The 24701-nt window shown below is 32.7% G+C and overlaps 2 protein-coding genes across 4 annotated transcripts in view; one reads left to right on the forward strand and one right to left on the reverse strand.

Annotated features, from left to right (window-relative positions):
• Positions 1 to 219: 219 nt before the first annotated feature.
• Positions 220 to 24701, forward strand: part of stac (C2 and C2B_Munc13-like domain-containing protein staccato) — a 43912-nt gene continuing 19430 nt past the window's right edge. Inside the window, exons 1-2 of one of the 3 annotated variants that reach the window (XM_077437790.1) lie at positions 220 to 542; positions 4695 to 5602. In XM_077437790.1, the coding sequence (XP_077293916.1) occupies positions 4881 to 5602 (722 nt within the window). In that variant the 5' untranslated portion in view covers positions 220 to 542; positions 4695 to 4880. Of the gene's footprint in view, positions 543 to 4694; positions 5603 to 14984; positions 15230 to 24546; positions 24681 to 24701 lie in introns of those variants that run through there. The other 2 variants (XM_077437791.1, XM_077437792.1) reach the window with 2 other exon arrangements.
• On the reverse strand, positions 22918 to 24588 carry Lamtor5 (Late endosomal/lysosomal adaptor, MAPK and MTOR activator 5). Its single transcript, XM_077437795.1, has 2 exons — positions 24461 to 24588; positions 22918 to 24290 (listed from the first exon to the last, which is right to left on the reverse strand). Exon 2 carries the CDS (start codon positions 24287 to 24289, stop codon positions 24020 to 24022), a length of 270 nt encoding a protein of 89 aa, XP_077293921.1. The 5' UTR covers position 24290; positions 24461 to 24588; the 3' UTR covers positions 22918 to 24019.

The raw sequence follows: 24701 nt of genomic DNA on the forward strand, positions 1-24701 counted from the left end.
CCAACGCCAGCAATTCTCAAGACAAAACATTTGATAAAAATACTAAAACAAAAACAGATCGATTCAAGCCGATGAGTTCGCAGAGAGAGAGCATTTGTTAAGCAAGTTCCGGTAATGTTCCCCGTCTGTTCGTCCAACCATGTACTCAATATTGAATTAGCCATCACCCTGTAGTTACATACAAATTACAATTTTACCTCGCGGGTACAATGGTCTCGCAGTTTAGTAGCGACTAGCTGTCCTAACGACTCGGTTCAATCCCCAAGCAGGGGTTGTCAACAAAGCTCTATTTGTGCGAGAGCTTTGCACGTGAACATTGCATAATATGTGTATATCGTGATATAATAACCAGGAAGTGATTGTGTATACATGTCGAAAATAAACACAGTTCCTGTATAGTTTTACGTTTATACTAGTTTTGATGTGATCGTAATATTTGGAGTGGTCAGCTGTTCTTGGATTTAAATCGATGTGATATTTCTTGAAATAGAATATTTATTGTTTTCTATTTCTAATGAAGAACTTTGCTACATCTCGAAAAGGTGAATTTTTAAATATTCTGACATTTAAAAAATACTTTGGTATGTAGTTTTGAACAAAAGACATTTGTGCATATGTATGTCACAGTGAAATTATATTTCAAGTGAAAATATATAATATGGTTCACTGACGTTTCAATGAAATCATAACCAGTTACATGTTGAGGGTTGGTTTTATTAATTTAATATTAAATTGTTAGGGTTGGTATTATTTAAGGGTTAGGATAGGTTAGGTTAAGTAAGGGTTGGCCCTATTCATTTAAGATTGGGTTGTTTGGGTTAAATGTATAGAGTTAAACGTTGTAAATTCATTGTTTGATACATTTTCAATGCTTGAATTGGTAAAAATATATTTTTGTTCACTAGAGAAAATATATTTTCACTTGAAATATGCTTTCACTGTAACACGTACATTTGTATGTATGTACAGAGGAGGGTGATTAGGGAAATGTAGTTTTTTGGCGCTATGACTAGTCTTCGGCGTTGTCTGAGTGCTTTTCAAATAACAATAGACCGCTCCATTAGTGAACAAAGCAAGAGAGCAAAAAATAATGGTTGAAAATATGTAGAAATTGACAAACCATTTTTTTTTGGGAAAAGCATCGATCCGTTTGCCGATCTTTGAACTTTGTAGGAAAGCCTTTTTTTGCTCTCAATCTTTCAGCACTGTTGGAACGTGTATTGTTATCTGCCATTGCCCTAATGAGTATCCGTCTTTTAGTTTGTTTAGAAAAATCAATAACTTCCAGGATTCATTATTTAATCAGTTATAGATTTCATCTTCAAATGTACATATTTTTCATATTCAAATGTACAAATTTTCATAGTTATAAGTACACATGGTACTTTTAAACCTGATTTACTTCAAGTTGGGTCATATAAAATGTGACAGTTGACATGTTGACAATGTGTCATTTTTTCACGAATTCGATAATCTTCTACTTGTCAAAGCTTAAACAAAGTCGAATTTTATCAACATAACAAAACTTAATATATTGATTTTATGAATGTTTATAGATTTGACTTACATTACAAAAGTTTATAATATAATAATACGTCTTGAAAATGGACTAAATTGAAATGTCTTCTTTTACTTCTAAATTCTTATCCCTACGAAAAGTATCAAATAGTCAGTATCAAATAGTAAGTCGAGAATTACCTATATATTTTTGGTTAGATAAGTTTGGCCTATTTTTATTTATGACGTCATACTATAAAGATCTATAGAAATTTGAAGCAACACTATACATATGTACATAGGTGGTCTACAATGTTTTTCAAATCAGAAAAGAATAATATTATATGTAAAATGGCAATCATTATATTTCATGTATTCCAAATCAATTATCTCTAGACAGGTTGAATGAAATAGCTTACATTTATGAAATATAATATAAAAATATGCCCATTAATAATGCTATTGGCTCGAGTTGAAATTGAGAATTGACGTGTCGCGTCGACAAGTTACAATTGGCGGCAATCAAACCAATTTATAACAATATTTTTGCACAAAACCTTATTCTTCGACCGTACTTTGAACTGTGAACAACATGATTCTCAAACCTATCTTTTTTTGGGTCGTTAACCCTTTCTTCGACGGTAGATAGTGATAATTCAGCGGTGCGTGGAAAAGGAGTGATGATATGAGTCACAATGCGCGTTCTGTCAGAACGCACTCTTCTGGAACGGTTGGCCGATGGTGGAAAACGTGAACTTTTTCTGGTATGAATCATCAGGAATCATGTGGAAAGTGATGAGGGGAACTGTATATTCATATCACTGTGATACCTGTTCATTGTCAGACGCGTGGTATACAATCGTTTGTAAACAAATGGGGTTAAAGTGACCCCCTATCGGAGTTCATCGCTTGAAGTATAAAATCGATACGAGGATATCTAAATATTTCATCGAAGTTTATATTGATCGCATGCAAGTAAGATATTTTTATTATAACTGTCGTTGTGAAGCTCGTGTTATATTTGTGAATGCTTGAAATTCATAGTTCGTTTTTAAGGTTTTTGATGATGAATTCAGTATTGAATTGTTTACAAATCGACTGAAAATCATTCCAGATGAATTTCATCTTAACTAACTTCTAATAATAGTCAATTAAATAGGTGCCAAATTATAATTAGAATGAAGTTCGCTTGAAAGTTCAGTGATATTTCAGTATTTGGCATATGAATGATTTTGTAATCTGATGAATGTATGTATGTATCTATTTCTTTGAAAGGTCTTAGGAACTGAAATTCAATTTTTTTCTAGACATTTAACTCTTCTTTCGATTAAAAAATAAATAAATAGTTCTACTTGATTAGGAAAATATTTCTTTCGGCGAATATCCTAATAGAAACATATTTTATTATAATATATAGCCAGCAGTATGGCTCGGAGGTTGCGTTTATGTTTAGCACCGAGAGGTTACCGGGTTCGATCCCGAGCTCATCTTAATTGCTGCTGGTCAGACTTACATATTTGTGGCTCCAAGTCGATTGTTTCCTATCAGAGTCTGCCAATTTATCTGATTACAATGCTGAAACTGTTCCTCCATCAAATTGGACAAAAACCATCCTACCAGATATGTCACAAATATCTGAATTTGGTTTATTTATAATATGTAAAACTTTTTGTACAAATATAAATCCATAAATGTCTCAATGGATGTCTTAATGAATTAAATAATTAATTGTTAATTTAAATCGAAATACAGCGATTTATGTAATAAAAAATGCTGCAAATATTTGTAATTAATTGTCTATGAAGGCGCATTGGGGTTTACCTGTTAGGATTCCTGGTATACATACATATATCTATGTAAAAATAAAAATAAATAAATAAAGCATGTATATATGTATTTAATATTAACATGGTTCAAACAAAAGATAATATTTAAGTAAATGTTCCCGCTAGATACATATTATACATACGTGTAAATATTAATTGAATTGAATAGCATAAGGAATAAAGTGCATTTTTAACTATTCCTGCATTGGAATTTTATCACTATTTTTATTACATGATATTTGTGTTTTAATCGATAAATATGAAATTCCACGAAGCCAGAAATTTATAAAAAAATAATCGATACATCGTCGTTTGCTATAAAAAAAAACTACATATAACTATAACTGAGGGGTCACGAGTTTGAGCCCTGGCCCGGTGTTGTTGGCCAAACGTTGGATATGTGTATGTATGTATGTGACTCCAGATCAATCGTTTCCTATTAGAGTTTACCATAGTACATACATATGTACAACTTTGGTCGTAGGTGTCGTAGGTGTAACCTATTGTTACGGGGACGAGTAGGAGATGGTGTACAAATATTATAGTCACAGTTTTTTATTAAGATCTTCTTTAATAGTAGTAAGTATACACGAGATTAATGTACAAGTTTGTATTACACGTTACTAGTTAGTAGTTTACTAGTTAGGCAGTTTAATCACAAGTGCCTTGTAAGACTGCTTGATCGCAAGTAACTCGTTACACTGTTGAATCGCAAGTTATTAGTAAGAGTGTTTGATCACAAGTGATCTTCCATATGTTTAACATCAGTATATATTCAATAGGGGTAACAATTTGAACCAATCATAGCTCGTGAGAAAATAATATTTTAGGGGAGAACTCGAGTCGTTAATTAAAAACAACATTTTAAGACTTTAGTTACGCAGATTTAAAAGGGAGTCGAGTCGTGTGAAAAATGCTGGTAAAACAATAAAATCAATTAAAGATAATATTTTAGTGTTTGCATATGTATCCCTTGAGGGTAGATATACACAATTCGTCTCGCAGACTTGAGAAGGGTTTTGATTTTTTGTGAGAAACACAATTTGCAAAACGCAGATAGCATTGAGTCGTGAGAAAAATGCAACTAAAACAATAAAGATTTTGGAAGTCTCATAAATAACATTAAAGGAAAATATCAATTAAGCGTGCGTTCAAAGAATCAAAATAAGAAGCGGGAATAAAGAGTAATATAAGTAAATACATAGGTTGTAAGATATTCACAACATAACACTATAATGGCATCATGGTTCACCATTTCTTAGGAAGTTGTCTTCCGTCTTATGTATATTGTGATTTAATTAAGATCAAATGTATAGAAATTGTTGAAAATCCGAATATTATTAATAACATGTTTCTTTGTTTATAATATAGAGCAAGACAGATCCTGTCCATCTGTGAATCACGCATCGGGAAACAAAGGACAAGCATATCAGTTTTCACGGCGACACATTGGACCCAAGTCGTCACAGTCATGAAGCTTTTGTTTATGTGTCAGCATCCACTCTGATGATAGACACAGCACAGAATAATATGCAAAAGTAATAATCAAAAGTCAAGATGCAAGAGTTCACGGCAATGTTGAGGTCAATCGAGCTGCACAAGATAGTGTGGGACAGCAAGAATTCCAAAACCAAGAGCTCTAGAGACCAAAAACGACACTCGACCCCACCGATGATGCCAAAAACTAGCAACACCGACTTCAGTTACTTCAAACGAAGTTTCCAAAAACGAAGAAGAAACTCGGAAGTCGAAAAAATATTAGGAAAATATTCCCATTTGCGGGGGAAACGCTCGTCCCAGACGCACGCGAGCGATAACAATACCACATATCGGCGAAATTCTTATCAAGGCAAAACTACAAATCTTAATACCGCAGGAACTTCTGGTGGTGTCAGATGCAGTTGGCCTTCCAACAACGATAGACTTACAGAATCTGGAGCACAGGAGCTCACTGCTAAGTTTGCTGGTTGTGGGAGATTTACCAGACACACCATGGAAGTGAGTCACTCGGGAGATCCAAATAATAGAAGAGTACTCAGTTCTAACTTTGGGGAGGAGAGCATATTTGCTACAACGTCTATGGACTGTGCTCCGTCTGTGGAACGTTTTCAGACTTTTATAAGACGAACTTCGAATAATATAAGTGAAACACCCGTGACGGAAATTTTGCGTCCGGATGAAAGTGCAAAAAAATGGTGGAAGCCGAAGTTATACACAAAGGACATGTTCGCTTGTTGGGTGCATTGGAAGAAGAAGAGAGAACATCGTCAAAGTAAAAAGTGAGTATTTTGATTAATTTAATTGTATAAAGGTTTTATTCAAGTATATTTACTTTTATTTTCAACCAAAAAGGAAGATTTCTTCTCAAAAAGTCTCAACTTTTTGTGTTCCTTGCAATCGGAACAGTATATTTTTCAGGTCTATATATAATGGTACCCAGGAAATACATCTAATATATAATTTCGAAATAGACTTTGCATATATGTAACATTCATTGGTTGGGAACGACACATTCAATTTATTCTTTTTTCGATTCACAGTCCCCGGGGGCGAAGCCTCCGGGGGCAAATTCTCCGGTAGCAAACCCCTAGGGGGCGAAGGCTGCGGGGGCGCAGGCGGCGGGTTCTGGTATACATATAATTTCGAAAGAGACAGCATATATGTTTGTTTGTTCGTGATAGTCAATTTAATAAAAAAAAAACAAATAAAATTATTCAAATAAATTTAGATTAGTCATGTTAACGCGGTTTATATTACAAATACAGTGCGAAGCCGGGTAAAACCACTAGTATTCAATAATTAAAGTCTCCAAGTACTAACAATATGTCAATAAGTGAGTCTTTGTCATGTTATTAAATAATGTAATAGATAAATTGGAAAACTGAATGCCTCTATGCATAGTATATAAATAATTGATATGTCCGGCAGTAATGATGAAGAGATAAAGAGACGTATGAAATTAGGATGGAGTGCATTTGGACGAATGAATGTGGTTTTTAAACCAAAAATTCCCCTCTGTCTGAAGAAAAAGATCTTCGATCAATGCATTTTGCCAGTGATGGCGTATGGATGTGAAACTTGAACACTGAACGCCAATATGGAACGCTTTATGCTCGGCATAAGGAGGAAAGACAGGAAGCGGAACATGTGGGTGAGAAGTATGACAAGGGTAGTGGACATTTGTAGTAGATCTCTAGAGTAATGAGATTGAAATGGCATAATACATGAATTATTGAATTACAATTCATTTGTAAAATCATAAGAGCTGTAAAAACTCAACTGTTATATTACAACTGGCGCACATTGTTGAAAGTGTATTTGCGCTTGTAGATATATAATTTACTAGTAGTATTGTATTCGAATATGAATGACCTAAAACGCCAGTTGGGATATAAATATATTACAACTGAAAATACACTTCGACTATAGCTTATACATATACTAAAATGTATGTGATGAATATTCCGTTTTATTCAAGCTATTGAACAAAACTATTACGGTTAATTAGCTAAGGATTTTATTTAAAATAGGAAAATGTTGACAGATTAATGTTTACGATTAGAAAATTTGACTTTTAATACGATATTTAAAAAAACGAAAAATATTAGAATAATTTTATAAATATTCGGAGTTATGAATATTGAAAAAGGGGGGAATATTTTAGAATATTAGTTGTCATGTTAGCTTCATTTTTTAAAAACTACAGCATTTACTCAGTTTATAAAATCGATCCAAACCAGACCCCTTTTGCTAGCGAAAACGAGCTTCTGTATGAAACAGCAAGCGATCAATTTCTTTATCATTTTCAATGCAAATTTGTCCAAATAATCTCTCATTCGATTGATTATGATTTGGTTAATTTTTTCGAAAAATATATCGTAACGACCTACGTAGTCATTCACCGAGATTATTGGCAACTAAGTATTGGTGACGAATGACACAGTGTACATACAGCTAATTCGATTGATGGAGTTTTTGGGTGACAGATGTTCCGTGATCGAGCTTTTAGTGACGTGCGCGAGATTGCTTTTTGCGGAATAATCACCGTACCACAGCTAATACATTCGGCTCAGCTTCTATTAAATATGCCAGAAGCAACCCCTTGTAGCACCCTATCATTGCTGGAGCATGATCAATAGCAATTAGCAACTGACAAGATATTGTTGGGAATAAATTAAATCACTATGACTTTACATTATACAACAGATGAAATGGTGAAACAAGAACAAATAATATTTCATAATATTTTTTTCTTTCTTTTTCATGTTTCCACCAGTGGTGTAGTGGGGACGTTCCGGCACTTATTTTTTAGCACTACATCCTTGGTATTTAGCATCCACCCCCCACCTCACATTTGGGGGACATTAAAGTGTCCCCCAAATTCAACTCTGGGGGGCGGTAGCACCCATTTTGGAAATAACTATCAGATAAATAAAATCTCGCATATAAAGGCTAGGAATCAATGAAAAAATTATCGTTTATTTATATTTGATAAAAAAAGTAGATATATGTGCGTAGCTGAATATATAACTCCAAACATGCTTTCTATCTATGTACTTCTAAGAACTCTTTGACGTATGTACATAGATATATAGTTTTTTTATTGATTGCAGATTGTAGAACAAACTGAATACTTTATGTTGTATGTAGCAATTAAAGGTCTGTTGTAGTATTCGTATGCTCGTTCGAATTTAGAAAGCTTTCAATACATATTTAATTATTTGAATTTGATGTTTCATTCATCGTTAGCTGTTTCCTTTGCGATGCAAGTTTAAATTAGAACTCAATTCGCCTACTAAGAATAACTTTCATGTTGACCTGAAGAATTCGGCAACTTCCTTTCTAGCCTCGTCTGCTCAAATATATAGTTTTTAATATACATATGTGTAATGTTTTAAATATACTTGCATAAGAAATTGCAAGTGCACACAATATTCAATTTGTGCTTTGACCCGAAACAATGCAATGGTAAAGAAAGGACACGTTTGGTGACCACGACAAGTACAGGAAATTGCATTCGAAAACAAGTAACTTCAATTACGGAAATTACACATGTTTAAGCGTCGTCAATCCAGAGCTATTCAATGATAAAATTGTAGTATTAAATAATATAGATCACAAATTACATCTAATATATAATTTCGAAAGAGACTTTGTTTGTTTGGTTCGTAAAATCCGTGACGTCATCGAACAAATGAATATTAAAATAAAATAAAATATAATATAAAATTTCGAAAGAGACTTTGTATGTGCGTTTGTTTGTTTGGGTCGTAGATTCCGTGACGTTCAATTTAATAAAAAAAAACAAATAATTATTCAAATGAATTTAAATAAAATAAAACAAAATAAATTAATTTAATTAAATGTTTATTATTAGATTCGTCATGTTTAAGCTGTTTATATTATAAATACCGAGCGAAGCCGGGTAAAAACACTAGTATAATATATATGTAAAATAAAATATGTATCATTACGGATGTGGTGTATTAAAGATTAAAATTATTCATTTTTTATTTGTAGCTTGGTGCTTATTAATTATTTTATTATAAGTGTTTGATATTTAAAATTGAAAGCTAGTCATCATTGCATTATCTTACATTGATAAACTTTGTAAATATCAAAATGTTAGGACACATGAAATCCGCACAGAAATTACAATTAATTAAGCGGAATTAATATTTTCAATATACATACATATGTATTTGAATTTACATTTTCATTGCACTATCAAAGTTGCACACCGTAGTAGGAATAAATATAGCGAATAATAGTTTAATTTGTTGCACAAAGATGTCTACGTAATTATTATTTTATTTTTAAATGTTATCAGAAGATCTAAAATTTAAAAGAAAAGCCAATTTATTTACATAATACTGTACAATATATAGTTCTGATAGGGGATTCTAAAAATACCGAAATTTGTCACTAATGGTACTACCGAAAATAAAACTGTGATGCTGATAATACCGGTACTGTTTTATTTAATCAATAAGGGTAGTGAAATTTGATTAATTACCAATAACATATTAATTAATTAATTGTAGGCTAGTCAATAATTATTTTAACCAATTAAATACTTTAATTAATTACAAAATAATGTGGTGAGTCCTTTTATAAGAATTGACAATCAGCGAGTTTCAAAAAATTTAAAATTTTTGTTTTAGGTTTTTAATTTATTCAAGTATTCAAACAATTTTCAAGAGGATTCTCATTGTTAACAGTCTACATATTCGGAAATTGTCTCAGATAAAGTAATATAAGTACGATCTTTTCGACATATCTTAATCTTTGATTCTATATATATTCGGAAATTATACTATATTATGATTCTATATATATTCGGAAACAATATACCTATATATATATATATTTCGGAAATTGTCTCAGATAAAGTAATAAGTACCATCTTTTCGACATATCTTAATCTTTCATTCTAAATATATGATATACTTAGCGGCTCCTTTCCATAGCAACTCAAAAAGGATGTTGAATTTTGACTCATTTTTCAACCAATCTTTAGGTATTCAAACCAGCAGTTTTCTTCTAAATTTATAACATAGGAAGTAACATTAAATCGAAATTATTATATGTATATCGGTACTATCGGTAGTACAAAAGAGTAGGTCAAATTTTGACCAAAAACCACTCGAACCGGTGTCGGTAATACCGGTACTGGATTCTCAGATACCTTTCTTTAAGATTTACTTCATTTTAAGGAAGTTTTCATAAGATTGTAATATATCATTTAACCTTTTTAAAATGTTTTTGCTGGCATTAAGTTCGGTGTATACAAAGACTCAGGTGAATAAACTGTTATGCAATAGTTTGCCAAACATTGCCAATATACGTATGTATGTACATATGTATACTCCGACAGACTGACAGACGAGACTAGATCCTGTCTAGCACAAACAAACAATGAAAAGTAAAATACGCAGAATCGAAAACAGGATATTATTTTAAATAAATAAAACTTTCCATTCAAATAAATTCAATACCAAAAGTTTGATTCGAATGTAAATACGACACGAATTCAAAAACTGGTATTCCTATAAATACATACTTAATGATGTATAAATAATGTATGGGCATTATATGAATTTTCATTTTCAAATCTAATGAATATTTCATAGATATGTATTTAAAAATGGTTTTTTTCAATACCAGATTGTTTTTTCCGAGATAACATGTTTTTCCCGAGACACAAAATTACAAAAGACAAGTTATGCAATTTATATAATAAAGTTAAATCAACTACGCCGATGGATAATTCATTTTTTGCGTGATCGTCTGACCTTCAGCCTCGTTCGTTTTAATAACGTATGTACTGCATAATTCATATGAAGGAAAATAATACCACTTGGAAGAAGGAAAATGTCTGAATTTTCTAGAAACGATACTCTTTTTCCCGGTAATCATAATGTGATCCCTATTGTCAAACTTAATTATGAAGAGATGAATCAAATCTTTGCATTAAAGTTCAATCATAATTGCAATGCACTTATAAAGTTATAACTATGTATATAGCTAATGCGATTATGTACATACATATACACAATGTGAATTTACATAATACGATGGTGTAACATTTCCGCAAATGTTGTTAGATATACGTCGGTTAACTGCTGGATGTAATTTGCAATAAAATATATAAAATGTTTCAATATTTTTCATACAAAAAGATCACACAACGATCGTCGCATGCAATTTTCTGTGAAGACGTGGTCTCAATATAGAAATTCTGTTTCTTCATCTACATACATACAATGTATGGTCGTATGTATGTACATAACGCATACATATTTGCAGATCTCAAATATATGCGAGTACAAGCAAGGCTGTACTGAATGCAATATGGCTCATTTTTGCCGGTGTTTGAATTATTCAAATAATAAACTCACGCGTTATAAGAAAATGAGTCAGTAAATTTGTGACGTAAAAATAATGACGTATGTAGATTTCCATATCCAGTTTAGCGGATATTACTCGGTTTTTTATTTATTTATTTAATTTTGTTAGTAATTTAATTCCATATGAGTTTTCTACGCAATCAGCATGATTTCGAGGTGTGTGGATATACTACATATTTTAAAGTTTCCAGTTTTACAACGTCATCAGACACCGCTATGTGACCTTCTTGTGGGCGATCGTATGGATTTTAGTTTTCGTTGTTTGGTTTTGTAATAGTCGAAATATTTACTACAGCTTGAATAATTGAGGATGTCATTAAGTGTATGAACCGTAATTCAAGTTTTTATTGATTTATTATTTATATAAATCGAGCCTTTGAAGTTGATGAATTTTCAGCACGATTTTTATGTCAAAAGTAATGTATTTAGGTTTTTGATTTATAAAATTCTGTCAACTATTTTGATACAGATGTGTAAACTTAATGTGTGTAAAAAAATAAACAAATGATTTCATTAAAATTTTGCAAATAATCATCATATATGTATGTATGTAATATCGCTATTCCGTCTGTGTGTCTGTCCGTCTGAGATAACGCATGCTGCACTATAATAGTCGTTTTGATTCGACATACATACATATGTACGTCACAGCTAAACCACTGCCAAAACGTATGTACGAATACAATAACAAAAGGAAAAACACTTCTATATATACTGATCGCTCCTAATGTTTCCGCTTTGCAGAGAATGTACCGCCATATATTGAAAATTTATTGAATTAATTAATTAATTATTCTATTTGTGTTTTATTTTTTATTTTATTATTTTATTACACATCATCAATTATTCAAGCACATTCGTCTAACAGATTGCTCCAAAGCGACGAGTGTGCTAAAAAGATTAAGAAAGGACAAAAGGAAAAAAGTACATGAAATTTTACAGTTAAAAATACTTAAATATAGAAAAGACAAATAAATAAACATGACATAAAACAATTCTAAAAAAATTCTTAACAATTCTTAAAAAATAAAAAACTAAACAAACTAACTCAACCTTCCTAAATGGTCGCGACTTCCGTAACTTAGGAAGTGGTGCAGAGAATGACGAGAGATGTGACAAATGTCAATGGTTTATATTGTTTACGTGTAGGTAGGTAGGTGGGGATCGAACACATGACCGACTACACATTTCTTTTATTTATTTGATAACTTAATATGACCACCCATGCGATGATATGTCGTCGGGTACAACACTAGTAATAATATATATATATATATATATATATATATATATATATATATATATATATATATATATATATATATATATATATATATATATATATATATATATATATATATATATATATATATATATAAAAAGGACACGATGTATGTGGGTATGTGCCAGACCGTGGACACACAGCCAATCAGAGTCAAGTGGTTCAGGAGACGCGGGAGAGTGAGTTAGTCGGGAAGTGGGGGGGGGGGAGCGTCAGGTGACGTCAGTCTAAGCGACGACGGAGATGTGAGACGTCAGGCCGAGCGACGGGTGACACATAATTTGGAATGGGTTGGATTGGTGAGCGTGTAATGCGCGCACTTTTTATTACGATTAATATTACGTGCGCACGCGCGCTTATAAATTACCTTGTATTAATTAACATATAACTTCATTTTAATTCGAGTATTAATTCCTTTTCGAAATCAACGGGCACAGCTCTAGTATATGATATTTACCTACATATGTACATACTTCGTTGGAATTTATCTATTGAGCAGTATGGTAAATGTTTTTATCAATCGTATATGTACAATTATAAAAATAAAATTAATTATTTTGTATTAAAATGCCAACACCGAAAGCGCATGAACCCATTTCGGTCACGCCTCAATTTTAGATATATTGATTGTTTCAACTATGTATTTTTATAACACAGAAACATATTATTGAGCTAAAAAACTAGTTTTTCGGAAACAAAAATGAAAAATTATACCTAAAATTGGCAATTCATTTGAAATGAATGCACTTGAACTAAATGGAATACGCATTAGACTTTTTGAAATGTTCTGTTTCGGCAGACAATGAAGTCCATGGCCTTGTTGGAATTGCTCATGCTTGAAGTTACAACAATTAAATGATGTACAACTGGCGAAAATTTTGCCATTGATCATATTTTAAAACGATACTTGATCGATAGAATTTCTTAAATCTAAATCGGCATGGCCAATTTTAATATGCCCACACATGTGCTATTTTTAATTTGGAAGTAATATAAAACCATTAATAATTTTGCATTATGCTAATGAGTGAATTGGTAAATCATGGTGGTTTAGTGAAAGTTTTCTATGAGAACATAAAATAGAGTAGCATAAGTAGATAAAATGTAATAGTGAACTGAGCTAGCTAAGATAAAAAAAAATTAAACTTTTGAATGTCAAAAAATTACATATGTAAGCTAGTTTCAATAGACACTCATTTGAAGCTTTCATTGCGGTATTTATATATTTTTGATTCAGTTCTTAGTGCTAATATATAATTGGAATTTTAGAAATAATAATTATTTTATTAAAATATTGTAGTTTTCAAAACTAAATTAAAAAAAATTGTATAAATTTTTAAATATACATTTGTATCAAGACTTTAAGCTTTAAATTTCATGCACAAATTAAATATTTGATTTATCAAAATCACAAAATCGAAAAAACGGCTGATTAAATCGCACTAAAAATTTTCACATGTATTAGAAATTTTATTTAAATTTTTATATTTAAAATATTATTTTTACTGTAGAGAATCGAGGTTTTTTATGTTTCTCTCAGAAATATTTTTGTATATTGAACTGAAATTTCATATCTAGAAGTTTAAATTTAATACCAAGCTATGCATAAAATTTGGTAAGCATCAATCAACCGGAAGTGGCAGTTTACTCTTGTTCGAATTTTCTTCCACTATTTTTTTGACCCCTTAAACATATGTGCTCTTCACAAAAAAATTCAAGTATAATTCTTGTATCAATGTGATGAATATGAAAAAAAATCACAAAATTTATATTTGTATCCTTTATGTACTAACTTAGAGCTGATAAGGTTTTGGTCAGAATTCGTAAACCACAAGTAGTATTTTTTTTAAAACAATATTTCATTATTTTATTTGGAACTTTTAAATTATTTTTATTTTCTTGATATTTGATGTGTATGATAATTATAGTGATTTTAAGTAATAAAAAAATTTTGAACAAAATCCGTCAACCAGAAGTAGAACTTTTGCCTTGTGTAAGTTTCCCTACATTTGCGTTCAATTTGTATCGAAAATGTTCTCATAACCGGTAAGTGTGAACGTTTATGTATGATTAATTATCGTATTGTCTTTTGTGACTTTATATTCCTCAAATACATAGATAAAGTCATGGGTTAGTAACATCCGATTTTTTTTTACTGGAGTGGGGGCCTCAAATTTCAAATGCGCCTGGGGCCCACATTTATTTGATCCACCACTGAGAATGACATTTCGCTAAGCTATTCAGAATCGGAAAATTGCACAATTATTATGAAAATGAATAAATAAGCATTCCATTAGCATTATAAAACTATTCAGTTATATTATAAAGCAATATATGACAGCCTCATATGAACCATATTCCAACGGTTGCTCAACTCTGTCTGCGAATTTACGTTTTGCCAGACTTCTCGAACGATTCCTCGAATTCTGAAGATCAGATCTCATCCACTTTGACTGGGTTTTTTCTGATGAGAGAGCGTGGGCTACCACACCAAAGGCTGATCGTACACAGCAAGTGCAGTCGTACTCGTACGTTCACTGAAAGAGAACGCGTGTGACACCTAAAACTCAAATAATACATTTTACTCGGATCAAGTGAATAAAAACAGTGGTTTAGACTTGCGCACTCGCTATGGACGAGGAATCGATGTGGAAGGGCTTTTATGACAAGCTCAAAACGCAAAAATCCCAAGAGCAACAGAACCATGAAGCAAGGTACTATTTACTATATACATTTGGTTGGATTCGTGTATATACTTAATGTATTTATTTCGGATGATCTGAGTTTTGAGATCACTGTCTATTAATAGTGCACAACAATAACATTGAACATAACCCATGTCGCACCAGAATCAAAACTATTACTGCTCATTATACTTATGCATGTAAGTTATTAAATGTTAAAGGTGACGAAAATGTGAAAGTGCATTCATGGCTTAAAAATACTGCTGATGCATATTAAGTGATGACTTACTGTTGATGATGTGTGGTCATATATAAGAGTAGATCAACTTTCAAATTGTTCATATTCATGAAGGTGTATCTTATCGCTTTGTACTGTTCACAATGTACTGATGCAGGTTAAAGGTTATCGGTCAATATGATATTATATTTATGTAAATGTGTTGTCAAGGATGGTGTTATTTTAAATCAGTGGCAATTTAGCTCCTTTGTCGTTTCGGTTTATTGTGATCGGATTAGATATAATAATCTAATGTTAGATTAGTCTATTGAAAATTGTGTTGCAAAATGTTTATGGTGATATTCAATTGAGAGTTTTTGAATTTCTTCAAAATGTGAGACAATATTAAGTCGCACTGTAAAAGGCAAAATAAATAAAGACGTCGAATTTCGTCGGTTTTTTTTGGTCGTTTTCGTGCAAGAACTGGTTTTTGGCGAGGAAAAAAAATCAAGGTCAAGTGAGGAAGTTAACGAACGAAGTCAATCGTAGAATAAATACGACGTGAATTTGGCTGTTTATTTATGAATTAAATTTTTTGAATGACATATTTTATTAATAAATAAAAATAAATGATAAAAAATTAACTTCCAGTTCAAATTCTTTGTAACAATTTTTTTTAAAATATATTTTGTATCAAATTTTCATGCAACTTCATATCATCATCATCATTTACAGCCATTCGCCATCCACTGCTGGATGAAGGCCTCTCCAACACGCTTCCACTCGTCTCTGTTTTGCGCAACACTCATCCATCTCATTCCGCACATTTTCCTAATTTCGTTCACCCATCTTCCTTGCGGTCTTCCTTTTACTCTTTTGCCTTCTCTCGGGTACCATTCAAGCACTTCTTTTGTCCACCTTTCGTCCATCCTCCTAGCTACGTGACCCGCCCATTGCCATTTCAATCTCTTCACTCTATCCACTATGTCCACTACCCTTGTCATATTTCTCACCCACGTGTTCCGCTTCCTGTCTTTCCTCGTTATGCCAAGCATACAGCGTTCCATACTTCTTTGAGTGCATTGGATTTTATTTTGCATCTTGGCGTTCAGTGTCCAAGTTTCACATCCATACGTCATCACTGGCAAAACGCATTGATCAAAGATCCTTTTCTTCAGGCAGAGTGGCATTTTTGATTTAAAAACAGCATTCATCCGTCCAAATGCACTCCACCCCAGTTTCATACGTCTCTTTATCTCTTCATTTTTACTACCAGACATGTCAATTATTTGACCTAAATATAAATAATTATTTACTACTTCTACTGGTTTATCATCTAAGGGGATGCTATCAGGCATGCAATAACTATTGAACATTAGTTTAGTCTTATCTACGTTAATTTTTAATCCTACTTTTCTACTTTCCCTGTCCAGCTGTGTTAGTCTGATAAGTAGGTCAGCTGAATCACGAGCTACTAAAACTATATCGTCTGCGAACCGAAGGTGACTCAAAAAGCGACCATTGATGCTTACTCCGGCTGTATCCCAATCCAATTTCCTGAAAACTCCCTCAAGCACCGCATTGAATAACTTGGGCGAGATTGTATCTCCTTGTCTTACTCCTTTTCCTATGCTAAATCTATCTGTACCTGAAAAAATTTTAACTGAAGCTGTGGCATTCTTATATATTGTAGCTAACAGTCCCACATAGGGTTCCGGCACTCCCTGTGTTTTTAGAGCGTTAAGTACTGCATTATGACTAACTGTATCGAAGGCTTTCTCATAATCGACGAAACCTAGGCACAGTGGCCGTTGATATTCGTTGGCGCGCTCGATTAGTTCGCCAACTACTTGGAGGTGGTCCATTGTGCTGAAATTTGCCCTAAACCCTGCCTGCTCTATAGGTTGGTTCTCGTCGAGGATATTCTTCAGCCTTTCTGTAATAACCTTCGTGAAGAGCTTGTAGACCGCTGAAAGTAGACTAATGGGTCGGTAGTTCTTGATATCGCTTTTGTCGCCTTTTTTGTGTATTAAAATGATAGTTGCGTTATTCCATCCTTCTGGTATAGCTTGGTTCTGGATGCATTTGCTGAAAAGCCTAGCTAAGATATTAATTAGGGGGGGGCCGCCACATTTTAGTAAGTCGATGGGAATATTATCTTCCCCTGGGGTTTTACCATTCTTTGCAGTTTTTAGCGCGGCCTCTACTTCGCTAGGCAATACTGCAGGAACCCTTTGGCCGTGTGTCGATTCCAGAGTGGGGAATTGGCCGTTGTCGTTCTCGTATAGTTTTGCATAGAACGTGTAAACTCTGTCTATGATTTCTTCTCTATTCCTAATTATTACTCCGCTCTCTGATCTGATTGCGATCATTTGGTTTTTGCCTAAGAAAAGATCCTGTTTGCACTTTTTCAGGCTACGGTTATTCTTAATGGTATTTTCTATTAGCTTGCTGTTAAAATCCCTGACATCCCTGACTATTCTCTTCTTAATTTCCTTATTTACTAGATTGTATTCTTGCTTATTATTATCCCTATCTAAATTCCTTTTATGCTTAATTAGGTTTTTTGTTTCCGCTGAAATTTTGCTTAATTTAATCTGTTTCCTGAAACCACCTAATTTCTTACCTGTTGAGGTTAGAACCGAACTAATTACAGTGTTCAATTCCTCGATGTCTGCTTCTGGGTTTAATTTCCCGTATCGATTTCCAAGTTCGAGTTCGAATTCCTTTTTCCTAGACCTTAGTTGAGCGAAATCTGGAGAGTTACTGCATCCTTTTATTAATTTCCTACGTTCGCAATTTATATTAATGGCCATCTTGGCACGGACTAATCTGTGATCGCTGCCTATATCTACTTTACTTAGAACACTAACGTCTTTAACGGAGTGCAGGGCATTTGTTAGGATGAAATCGATCTCGTTTCTGTCTCCTTTAGGACTCTCCCAAGTCCACTTATTGTTGGTGTTTTTCCTGAAAAATGAATTAGTGATGAAGAGCCTGTTGTGTTCTGCGAATTCTATGAGGCGATCGCCTCTGTCGTTTCTTTGGCCGGTACCAAAATTGCCTACTGCTCTTTCTGTGTTTGCCTTTTGTCCTATTTTTGCGTTAAAGTCGCCCATGATTATTTTAAAGTGGTGGCGGCTATTATCGTATGCGCCCTGTAGTTTTTCGTAGAAGTCTTCTATTTCCTCGTCTGGGTGGCTAGATGTGGGGGCGTACACTTGGAAGATTTGACAAGTGTACCTGCTCGAGATTCTTAATACTACATAGCATATACGTTCCGATATGTCGTTTATTTCTATAATATTTCTTTCTATTCTCTTATTGATAAGAAACCCTACTCCTCCTATTCTACCATTTGGTAGCCCTCTCCAGTAGAGACAGTTACCACTTTTTAGGATTATTTGGTTTTCCTGTTTTCGTCTTACTTCGCTAAGTCCTACTAAATCCCATTTGATACTTTCTAGTTCATTCTCTAATGCAAGCACACTTCCTTCACTCGATAACGTTCTTACATTGTACGTGGCTAAATACAGGTTTCTATTAGCTAAGCTATCATCCATCGTCACTCTTACCTTGTTGGAGGTTTGGATATTATTTTTCTCGCATTTATCCAAGATGTGTTGAGAAAAAGGCGGTACTTGAGAGAGATTTCCATTCAAGGAGTGAGTTCTTACCGCCATAAACTCTTCTCTGTGGTCAGCTTTGACATATAGTCATCCTAGGTATCACTTGGATCACTTATGAGTTATTACATGCCATTTAACAGGGTTACTTTGTAAGTGAAAGTAGTTAGTTATGATAATAATAGATTAGCAATTGTTATACTACTTTTTTACAGATCTTTATCGTGAGACGCCTCTTTGGAGACAACGGATTTATATATGTGAGTGCGGTTTGCAATTTAATATTTTAATAATAACTTTAGTAAAGTATATAAAATTACACGAATTACTTTAATATAATTTAAATATGAAAAAGAACTGATAGACAGTTGGGAAACACCGTTTCTGTTTGCTATTAAGTAAAGTTCGTTAAAGATTTTTGGCTGGAAGCAATTATGTGGAAGATTTATTGCTTCTGTGGGACCGACTTGGCTGGCGAAGGACCCTTTTTTTGTATTCAGGTAGGGAGATGTATCTCGTTTGACACCGATTTGACACAAAAATTAGCACAATATTTTTCGAAATAACTGATATAAAACCGCTTTTTACGACCGATTTGCTGTTTATTTTTACACTTAAATTATACTAGGATGCAATTAGTAAAATAAGTGATTAGATGGTTAAGTTAAATTTCGTGCAATAGCCGGGTTTAAGCGAGTAATAGCGGGAGGAACGCAGAAGCACGTCCTCCTCACATGACACGAAAGACCGAACTCGCAACTTCATATAATGTGACGTAAAAGAAGATTTTTCTGTTGGCTAAGAAGAACTTCAAATAAATTAGCACAATAAGATAAGGTGTGAGATGTTGATTCATCTCGTGATTCTAAGACATTTGAATGACGTGTTCGCATACAATTTTTTTTTAAAATGTGAGTTAGTAAAAATCATGTAAAATTTTTCGTTATTACATTTTTGTCACAGTGTTCAGAAAGGTAAAAATAAAATTTTAATGTACAAAGTTATATATTTATGTAATTATACTAAAACTAGTGTTGTACCCGATGAAATATCATCGCATGGGTGTTGGCACAGAGAGATGTAATAAGAATAGAGGGGCCCTTATGAATAAATAATTGTTGTCAATTTTACGCGGTACGTCTCTATAAATACGCTACATCGCACGGAATAAAATCGGATCAATTTACTTATAAAAATGTATCCCATCTTGTTTATTATGTGTTTTTGAATGCATTGTGCAATTTTTACCGATGCTTGCCCATCTTGCGAGTAATATAAACAAACAGAGAAGTTTTTATCGGACATACGTCGAGCACCAAGCGTCAAATACGACCGATGCTAAAATTATTTAGATCTGTCCGTGGACAGAATGTCACTTGACAACAAAATAACACCTAATGCCACTTCTATTAATATTACATTTCTCTGTGTTGGCATATTAAGTTATTAAATAAAATAAAAAATAAAAGAAATGTGTCGGTCCTGTGTTAAATCCGCACGCGGTCGAATTTTTTTTTAATATCTTTTAAATATATTTATATTTAATTGCTTAATATGAAAAAATAAATGATAAAAACTACTTACCTACTTACATATAAACAATATGAAACACCAAAATAAAAATCAATTAATTAAATACTCAGAGATTTGCTTAGAGAAAACATTGGTAGTGAGCAGTATATATACATATTTACAAATAGTTCTTTATTTCGTTATTATATTTGTACATACATTTTTTGGCAGTGTTTTAGCTGTGGCTTACATACATATCTAGATATGTTGAATCGAAACGATTATTATAGTACGGCGAGCGTTATCGCAGATAAACACACAGACAAAATACCGATATTAACTATATGATTTCGGGAAATTTTGCGGTCTTCGACTCTTTGACCGATACTTTCCTGTGTGTATTTGCCTAGTACGCATTGACTCAAAGAACAATTAATCTTTACAATAACGCACATTCATGTTTAGTTTAAAAATTAATTGTTTACAGTTGAACAAATCCAGATCGTTTTCAAGGAAAACGCTGCTCACCGACATTCCTGACAAGTACTAATTTGATGATGTAATCAATTCCAAAAAAATAAAAACAACAATTCAATGTTAAATTTTGTACTGAAATTGTTCTAACTTGAAATCAAATATGTAAATATGTATGTGTATAAAAAAATGCTGAAACATTGAGAAATCAAAAAATAAAATCGGTTCCATTCTCAGGAGTTTCGTGATATTCAACAATACACGAAACAATGGTGCGAGTTTTCATTGTTCTATTAAAAAATTTGTTTTGATCGGGGACGGGTATCACAGTCGTTAATATGTAAACAGTATAGCTGGCATGGTCTCATGCCAAACGGTAAAAAAGGGTCGGCATATTTGTGCATCCTCGAGAAATAACGATTAGAATACCAAAGTACGCGAGATTATATATGTTTTTATACATAGCGGTGAAAATCTCCCTGTTTTTGTCACGCAGCCTTATTGACGTGTGCGCGAGCTGGATGCAAGGGGACTCGGTATGACGTCACCTAGTCCCCTTGTATCCTGCTCGCGCACACGTAAGTAAGGCTGTGTGACAATGAAACGTAAAGGAGGTATGTAAAAACGGGAGGATTTCACGGCACGCCACTGATACATATAGGTAGTAATATCATTACTAGAGACCGGAATCTGAAGGGGCTGTTTATTGTTCAAAGATTGTAAATGCATTGTTAAAGGTTTGCCGAACCTTTTTTACAAAGGATTTACAACAATGGAACAATAGGCGGCACGTTTCCGGCCCCTTCAGATTCCGATCACTAATCATTACTAATGATATTACTACCTATATGTATGTATGTATGTAATGATTCAAGTGTGCAACGACATATTTGGTGTTTGCCATTCTAAAACTGACAATTGAAAAATTGTTGTTGTAATTGACAATAACGAGAAGGTAGGAAATGACGTAAAAAGTATTTGTATGCGTTCTCTACATTACATATTTGTCTTTTTTTATTCTCATCGTGGTATAACTCTTTGAAATATATTTTAATGTCTATTTATACACGATTGGAATTACGTTTGTACGCTTGTCTGAGGTGAAATCTATTATCCATCATTTAAAACCTAAAATATTATGAATTATTCTTCTGGGATTCTTGATGGCCCTAGAAATTTTTACAAGGTTTATATTAGTTTCACTTGTATATATATAACAAAGTCATTAGTTAATAGATTTAAATTTGTTTGAATACATATACAATATATCGATGGCTTGTTGCACGTATATTGTATGTCCATTTTTGAATTTGTATCAAATTTTAAGTTTGTAGATGCTGGAATAATTCTGGTTTTACCTTTCAAGGCAATTTATGTGGAATGCATAAATTATCTTGAAAGGAAAAACCTGAATTATTTCAGCATCTACATACTTAAAATTGGATACAAACTTGAAATTTGATACAAATTCAAAAAATGGACACACAATATCTGTGCACCAAGCCCTTGATATGTATATATTTACAGTTTTGGTTAATAACCATTTATCTATGTATGTAAGAGTTTGTATGTATGTAAGTTTTGGTTCGTAGAATCCGTGACGTTAAATTTTATAAAAAAAGGGATATTCAAATAAATTTAATCAAATGTTTACTATTAGATTAGCCATGTTTAAGCGGTTTATATTACAAATACCGAGTGAAGCTGGGTAAAACCACTAGTATACAATAAGGTGACCTTTAGTACTGGTTTTTGGGTACCTGTTCTGACAGAATGCTTGGGATGAGCTTGCTTTTTTTAATTTACAGGAAAACATTTAGAAATGTAAAAATAGTAAAAAATATAATAGATAAAGGAAGAGGACATTGATAATATTCAAGGAAAATATTGAAATCAATTGTTTTTTATTTTCATAAATGTTCATTCATGACTTTCTAATATTCATTAACGTTTTTAATAATACAAGTATTTACAAATATTCTTTTGAAAAATGGTCATGGTTTCGTCACATATCCTAAACATATGTAAAATGTGTTATTTTTCTCGTCTTTGAACTTTGAATATATAAACAAAAAAAAACTGGTAACTTTACATGCCAGACTTAGGCTCGTTGATAAAGATTTTATTAAAAAATAAATAAACCAACAGTTTTTGTAAAACAAATTTTGCATACGACCATAGCACATGGTCTCAATTCTAATCTAAATTTATGTGATTTGAATATTGACATGTGTTGAATATGTGCGATAACGACAATAAAAGTTGTACATGCATTATACATTATGAAATTTAGTACGGCAGTATTCCGAGTTTAATAACAGTTTCAGATTGTATATGATGAATACCATCTAAAGCATTGTAGGAATATAAAGAATGTGGGATTAAGCTTTTATCATTTGTACTGTAGCTAATTTTGTCAATTCATGAATAATTTGAACAATAATGAACAATGTTTAATATGGCGTGTGTATGATGATCATACTATGATCACATAATGAGTAAGTCAATTGTTATTAGCGACGAATGCAAGTTCCATATATAAATGTAGTTTCCAAAACTACGTATGTATATTTGATGATATGAATAGACACTTTGCATATAATGTTTGTTTATTCTTTGTGTCTTAAGATCAGTTAAGGACTTAATTTCGCTTTTCGCTTTTATCATCAAAATATACAAGCTGCAGTTGCAAAATAGACAGCTCCGGTTTATGCAGTCGTTCTTATTTATATATATTATTTTATTAAATTATTCAAAATATGAAGTGGCATCTAAAAATATTTCGAACTAAAAAAAAAGATCAAGTAAAATATTATATATGTATTATTTAAAAAATGTATTACATGTAAACAATGATAGTACAGTATAAAAATATTTACAAAGCCTTATAAACTAAGTAAAAAAAAAAGATCTCATATAAAGAAAAAAAGAACAATAACTCATTACACTTTTACGTGTATAAAATTTGAAATTCAAATTAGTACATAAAATTTAAATTGATTTGAAAATAGCCGCTGTGATGGTTCCTTGTCGTTGAATTATGCATTGAGTATCGTCGCCAGACAGCGTTAGTACTGGAGGCCTCAAGTTTGGCTGCAAACGGCAAGCATGTTCGGCTAAAGCGACTAGAACTCCCGCAGCCGAGCCACTGACTGCTCCTTGAGATCCCACACACAATCCTTGGTGATCCGCTATGACGATCCCAGTCACACCGGGAGTTTCCATCGCCTCCTCCATCACTTTATCCAGCTCTTTTTCCATTCTGAAACATTTTAAACGTTCGACTTAACATAATATATGCATGTATGAAATGTGGACAAATGATAGCAGTGCTTGTTTAGTGTGGATAAATCACACACACAATAACAATACGTATAACCAGTTATGTTCTTTACTGCAGGAAAATATACCAGTTTAATTGATGCGGTATACCTGTTTTTGTTGGTTTGAGTAGCTATTAATGGAATTTCCGAATTTCCTCGAGCGGATCAACCACAAAGCAAAGCGAAGCTAGTCTCTGTCCGAACTGTCAGACGCGACTGACGTGCGGTTGTGGCCGGGGCTGCCAACAGCCGATATCCGTACTGCCAACATTGACGATAGAAATGTTTTTGCACAAAATCGGTTTCAAGCACCATTCATCAACGAAAAGGTTTCAAGTTATAAATTATTT

This window comes from Arctopsyche grandis, chromosome 9, assembly GCF_051622035.1.
Source record: "Arctopsyche grandis isolate Sample6627 chromosome 9, ASM5162203v2, whole genome shotgun sequence".
Lineage (NCBI taxonomy): Eukaryota > Metazoa > Arthropoda > Insecta > Trichoptera > Hydropsychidae > Arctopsyche > Arctopsyche grandis.

Excerpts from the sequence above, each read along its gene's own strand:
- Lamtor5 (XM_077437795.1), bottom strand. The coding sequence starts at position 24,289 with ATGGAAAAAGAGCTGGATAAAGTGATGGAGGAGGCGATGGAAACTCCC.